The sequence below is a fragment of the Haliotis cracherodii genome, unplaced genomic scaffold (assembly GCF_022045235.1).
Source record: "Haliotis cracherodii isolate W230 unplaced genomic scaffold, xgHalCrac1.p SCAF_15, whole genome shotgun sequence".
Lineage (NCBI taxonomy): Eukaryota > Metazoa > Mollusca > Gastropoda > Lepetellida > Haliotidae > Haliotis > Haliotis cracherodii.
Window position 1 is genome coordinate 34,382,075 of NW_027266270.1, and position 7,266 is coordinate 34,389,340.

General features: G+C 36.3%; 1 protein-coding gene across 1 annotated transcript; it reads right to left on the reverse strand.

The window, feature by feature from the left end:
* Positions 1-3,547: 3,547 nt before the first annotated feature.
* Positions 3,548-5,914, reverse strand: LOC139461662 (uncharacterized). Its single transcript, XM_071243121.1, has one exon. The coding sequence runs from the start codon at positions 5,912-5,914 to the stop codon at positions 3,548-3,550; it is 2,367 nt and encodes a 788-aa protein (XP_071099222.1).
* Between the last annotated feature and the right edge of the window lie 1,352 nt (positions 5,915-7,266).

Consider the following 7,266-nt stretch of genomic DNA (forward strand, 5'->3'; position numbering starts at 1 on the left):
GTGGCAGATTTTATCAGACATCATGATCCTCTGAATTGTGAGAAATGTAACGATACTGAGGTGCTTTCAGATATCATAACAGATGAGGAAATAAAACAAGTATTGAAAACTTTAAAATTAGGTAAGGCGCTTGGATCGGATGGAATACCACCCGAGTTTTATAAATATTGCATGAATATCGTCCCATACCTAAATACACTTTTCAATGCCATTTTAAAGACAGGGACTTTCCCTTGTGCCGGGAATATTGGCCTTATAATTCCTTTGTATAAATCTGGTGAGTCAACAAATCCTAACAATTACAGAGGAATATCCCTCCTAAATGTAATGGGAAAAATATTTACTTCTGTTGTTGAACATAGACTTAGATACTGGGCTGAAATCAATGAGATGTTATCGGAATCCCAAGCTGGATTTAGAGAGGATCATTCAACAACTGATAATATTTTTGTTTTGCAGGCGTTGTGTCAAAAGTATTTAAGAAAACCAAAACATCGTTTTTATGCCGCCTTTATAGATTTTAGAAAGGCGTTCGATTTTGTTGATAGAAAGAAACTATTGTTTGTACTTCTCCAAAAAGGCGTTCATGGTAAAATGTATAAAGTTATTGAAAATATGTACAAACATGTTTGTGCATGTGTGAAGATAAGTAATAGCAGATCGGATGTTTTTAACACCTCTTGTGGTGTAAGACAGGGCTGTATGTTGAGCCCATTATTGTTTATCCTCTTTATTAATCAATTAGTGTCTGAAATTGAGGCAAGTGAATGCCGGGGCATTTTTGTAAATGAAGTTATTGAAACAATTAAGCTGCTGCTCTTTGCAGATGATGTTGTCCTACTTGCAGACTCCGTGATAGAATTGCAAAGAAAATTAGATATATTAGAATAATTTTGCAATAAATGGGCAATGGAGGTAAATATGGAAAAATCAAATATTATTGTTTTCAGAAACGGGGGTTATCTAAAAAAAGTGGAAAAATGGTTTTATAAATCTATGGAAATGCAAGTAACTTCACATTATAAATACCTGGGCATTATATTTTCTTCCAGGTTAATCTGGTCTAAAGCTTGTGAGACTATTTCATTACAAGCTAGAAAGTCATGTTTTCCGTTATTTCAACTTATGAAAACTTATCCAGATATATCTTTGAAGACAATTGTTGCTTTGTTTGATTCAAAAATTGCACCTATTCTATATTATGGCAGTGAAATTTGGGGATATACATACAGAGGATCTATAGAAAGAGTACAAAGTTTATACTTTAAAAGATTTTTGAAACTGGGAAAACAAGCGTCTTCAAGTGCCGTTTTGGGCGAAGTTGGCCGTTCTAACCTATTATGATGGTTTGACACTTTCGTATGCAAACCGTCACAATATCTAGAATTAGCCTTGGGGAATTAGCTCGGGATCGGGCACCACCTTCAAAGAAACCAAACAAAGTGTCTATGGCCAGCTCCTTTATTGGGGATTTCTCGACAGTCATTTCACATTTAAAATAAGAAATATTTTTACATATAAAGTACAAAGTCATATAGAACATTTACAGTTTCCATAAAAGAAGCAGTTATCACAATAGTGCGTGATATTAAACAATGATTATACATAAGAGTGTAAATGTCATGATATACAAATGTATCATGGGCTTATTGATAAAATAACCAATTACAAATAACAATATTAAAGTCAGTCTACAAAGATACCTGTGAACAAAGCTTACATGATCTTATGTGATACTTATTTTCAGCCACTCCTAATTATGATTACGCCTTGCTAAATGGGACTGCCATAAGGTATGTCTTATTTACGTATAAACCTAGTTAAACCCAATATCGGTATCGAATGTACGCAGATTTAAATATAAATAACAACATGCGTTGGCTGTACTTCTGAGCGAATATCATTCATTGTTTTATGCTGGTATATGTTATACTTGAAGGCCATATCTATAATTCATCTAAACTACCGGAACAAACAAACTATATCTGATAGCATCCACATACACTGAGTTAACGGGCCCATTAACAAATGTCCATTCACATTACTGAATGGTATAATATATGGATATATGTACATTTTAGGCATTGCTCGTAACGTAGACATGTTTGCTGAAGCTGTGTTACAAATGTATTATGCTCAGACCTATGTAAATACAAGAGAGTTACCTATCTTATTTGTACATCGCTAACAGATTAGCTAAATGATTACATGGATATTATTACTGATTTTAGCTCTGGCTTAGTTGTGCTATTAGCATAAATATGTGTGATGTGAATACATCATATATTAGCTACAGAAATTAACGTTTTCTGCCAGGCTAGATCCATCAAATAACTCATATAAAAATTATTTAAAACAGTCTGGATTCTGTTTATGAACAAGTAATACATGCAATGTATGGTTCATCATAGAATCCTTACATTAAAAGATATGTACATACCTCGTGTGATATAAAAGGTCTGATCAAAGTGAAATAGTTCGTCTGCATTTACGCGACATTTTCACATATACAAAATAACTGAATCACACTAAAATATCAATAAGCAGATAAAATACACAGCTTGCTACCACGACACCCGAATGTTAACATCTTATTTCCGACTCGGAACATGTTTGATATTCAATATATGCCATACTGTGGAGTTAATACTTAAACGATAGTTTTGTCTAAACCTAACGCACGTATATTTGACAGATAAGTCCGTTAAATAGATACAACTCACTTAATATATTTGCACTTATACACGGTCAATAACCTAAGATTAAACACCTTTACAGCTGGTAATATTGCTCCATATACGATACAAATTATAAAACAATTTAACTTATAACTTTAGAGAAATAGTAAGGTGAACATGACTTACCTTCAAAGAAACCAAACAAAGTGTCTATGGCCAGCTCCTTTATTGGGGATTTCTCGACAGTGAGGTACCCCCGGGGCTAGCCAGTATATATACTCTAGACACCTTGAATGGTCACGAATTTACTGCATGTTCAATTATCAGCTTGATAAGAAAATTTGAGTTCGTGCGTCGAGAATAGGGATTAAGGCTTGCCTAAGAAGTTTGACCAAGTGATGTCCACATAAGTTGAATAATAATTGATGAAGTAGTCCGAAAATATTGATATGAGTTGGACGTATCAGCAAACGTGTGACAAGCGCTCATTGCGATAGAGGCTGAGACACGTACAGATAGATAATACTGACCATGCTCCAAGGATGTTATGTAATTTTCTAGATAGCTGCGACCTTCACATGTGAGACTGATTGAAAACAGCACCTTACATTTAACTTAATATAACACAATAAAGACTATTACCACAGTTAACTATTACATAAATATTGAGGAAAACATGACCAATTTTACAACTATGACAATACCCCTGGGCGTCGTGGAGCTTTTGTCCTCAAAAGCTTCAAGATTGAGAACGTACACAAAATGACAATCAATCAAATAAACAAAACACAATATCAATCATGAAATGTGAATACACTAGCTGAAACAAATGATACATGATGCATTGCTCAAATATTGCTGCCCACACACTAAAATGATTGCACTGAGGTAGGTGGTTCAAGAATCGTATACAAATTATTGTGGACAAGTAGGAGGTAGGCGCTGAAAGGTTGCTTGAAGATCTTTTGGAGTTGACGGGCATTGAAGTACGAAATCCTAATGGTATTGGGAATAGTGATGGAGGTTTTAGTAAGCTGGTTAGTTACAATGAAGCCTGGCCAGTTAACAGAGAGGGTGGGGAAGAAGTAACCAGCAATGTGGAGGTTTTCCACAGTTAAGGGTGATTGAATATCCCAGTAAGAAGGACAGAGTGTCAGAGATATGACTGGGATTGCCACACATTCAGAACCTGATGTGAGTTCAAGAACTAGACCATTCCGAGGACCTGAACGCTGTTGATAGAGAAGAAGAAGAAGGATAGAAGCAATAGCTAAGGTTATAAGGCCTAGGAGAATAGAAACATGGTAGTCAGCAAGATCAGTAAGGACAAAGCTAGCTGTACCTGAATTGGGTGGAGTGTGATCATTATAATTAAGAGCAGGAGGTAACACAGCTTTAACAGGGCCAACACAGGTTACAAGTGTAAGCGCTGCTGAGAGTGTGCGGATTTTGAAGAACATACAACAAACCAGTATAATGGCGACACCTGAGACAGCAGCAGCTGTGACAGCAAGAACAGAACTAGTGTCAAGCCAGGAAGTTTGAATGGGAATTTGGCCATCTATAAGGGGTTCTGCAATTGTTTTGAAAATAGTTTCATCTTTCTTTGCACTTTCTGCAATGAGCTTCAAACTAAGATGAGCTTTATTGTCGTTAGCCAAAATAGTTGAATATTCATGTGAATATATGTTAAAATTTGGAATGGTAAAGTTAACATTTGTCTTAAAATGGGTATCTCCAGCAATGGTAGAGAGGACAGATGAATCAAAGAAATGCTGAAGCAGAGCCAGGTTGACAGGATACAGATGGGTGATGTGTTTGGTAGTGTTCTCACAGGACCCAAAGGATGCTGGATAGAAGAATTCCTCAGTCGACAGTGAACAGTAACAAGGAGCGACGATCACACAAAATGTACAACCAGGAATCATACGATGACTATTAGGACAGTGAAGTTTCAGAAAGGGAATGCGATAGACAAGAACATGAGAGGCATCAACAGGAATGAGCTGGGGAGGTTGAGGCTTAGTTATGTAACGGAAATCACAGAGCGTTTTAACTGCAATTTTGTCATTTTGGAATAATGCCAGAGGACAGGAAGGTTTCGTAAACGATTGAAGAGCTATATGAAAAGGACAGTGCAGGATATTTTCATCCCCATTGCATGAAGCTAAAGTGGAACTATCCAAGTTAACATAATGTTGAGTTTCCTGAGAAAGTGCCAGATAATCAGGCATATCCAACAGTTGAGTTGTATGAGCAGATGTACCATTGATAGGAAGAGGCAGGGAGATAATTTTATACAATTGGAGGGAGTGAATGATAGAGGAAATTGGAAACTTTATAGAAATAAAAACGTAGGATTTAGCACGAGCATATATGAATTTGGCATTAGAGTAGTAGAAGGCAGGTGTTGTTTGCAAAAGTCTAAAGCTTGGATATTTTTTTGAGAGAAGGGTACTGAGATGATGAATTGTTTGTTGCAAGATTTGTGGAGGAATAAGAAGGGGTGATAATTTATTCTTGGCGAGATCAAGAATACCTAATTTAAGTTCCTCCAGTTGGTGTTCAACAATATATGCTTTCTGTATCTGATCTATCAAGAGAGAAGTTAATGTAACAAATGTGGATTGAATGGATTTAACATTTTGCTCCATAGCACGGGCTGTTAAACGGATGGCCTCATGATTTGCTTTTACACCTTTGATAGCATTTTTAAATCTGGTATCAACTAGCTTCATAAAGGAGGACAAATGTTCTGAGTGCTGTTGTAGAGTATGTGCAACATTAATATCCTGTTTGGTGAGGGCATTTATATGTTGGGCTAAAATATTAACATCATTTGTTGTGGCTGTTCCAAACAATGTTTTTGATAAGGAACCAACAAAACTTAGAACAGCACGCTTTGTACGGGTTGATGAAGGAGTTTTCGATTCAGGAATTAATTGCATTAGTTGTTGTCGCGTTTCAGTTAGTTGTGAAACACATTTCGTTTTAATAACATTCAAATGCATTTGTATTTGATTGAGGAGAGCACATGTACTATTGCCCTGATGGCAGCCGCTCCTTGTGGGGATGCCTGGTACTGCTGGGATTTTAACCTCATAGGTGTGGACCCAGTATTCTGTAGCGAAGTGAACTTTTGAGGTTGGCTGGTACACAATTCCATAATTAAGACGTTGTACAGGACTGGCACAAAAAACTGGATGGGCGAAGACTGTCAGAAGCCATAGTATCATCAGACTCCACGTAGACCCTTAGAGAAACGAAATAGGAAACCATAAGAAAGATGACCTGGAGATGCAAAATGCCTGCAGAACATTAGCAAATCCTAGCACTTAAAGAACGCAGACATTTTCACATATACAAAATAACTGAATCACACTAAAATATCAATAAGCAGATAAAATACACAGCTTGCTACCACGACACCCGAATGTTAACATCTTATTTCCGACTCGGAACATGTTTGATATTCAATATATGCCATACTGTGGAGTTAATACTTAAACGATAGTTTTGTCTAAACCTAACGCACGTATATTTGACAGATAAGTCCGTTAAATAGATACAACTCACTTAATATATTTGCACTTATACACGGTCAATAACCTAAGATTAAACACCTTTACAGCTGGTAATATTGCTCCATATACGATACAAATTATAAAACAATTTAACTTATAACTTTAGAGAAATAGTAAGGTGAACATGACTTACCTTCAAAGAAACCAAACAAAGTGTCTATGGCCAGCTCCTTTATTGGGGATTTCTCGACAGTGAGGTACCCCCGGGGCTAGCCAGTATATATACTCTAGACACCTTGAATGGTCACGAATTTACTGCATGTTCAATTATCAGCTTGATAAGAAAATTTGAGTTCGTGCGTCGAGAATAGGGATTAAGGCTTGCCTAAGAAGTTTGACCAAGTGATGTCCACATAAGTTGAATAATAATTGATGAAGTAGTCCGAAAATATTGATATGAGTTGGACGTATCAGCAAACGTGTGACAAGCGCTCATTGCGATAGAGGCTGAGACACGTACAGATAGATAATACTGACCATGCTCCAAGGATGTTATGTAATTTTCTAGATAGCTGCGACCTTCACATGTGAGACTGATTGAAAACAGCACCTTACATTTAACTTAATATAACACAATAAAGACTATTACCACAGTTAACTATTACATAAATATTGAGGAAAACATGACCAATTTTACAACTATGACACTATGTATAAATTATTTTAGCAGGTGTCTAAAATATTGGTGTAGACTTATTCGTATGAATCCGAAGCGTTACCACTATGCCTGTTATAAAATGTTACAGTCACACGATGCGATTGGGGCTTTGAACTGGGTTTCACATGTCAGGATGTTGTTATTTCAAACAGGTTTTGGTTATGTCTGGATTGCTCAAGATTGTGGAAACACGAAGGGTTTCATAACTATGTTTAAACAGAGATGTGTAGATATGGAGATACAGAAATGGTTTCAAAAGATTACCAGCTCACATTTCCTGTCACATTATAATTCATACAAGTCATTACTAGCGCCAGAGATGTATATCACATCGGGTGTTTTAGAT

Bases quoted from the DNA above. Each gene is read 5' to 3' on its own strand.
- LOC139461662 (XM_071243121.1), bottom strand. From the start codon at position 5,914: ATGATACTATGGCTTCTGACAGTCTTCGCCCATCCAGTTTTTTGTGCC.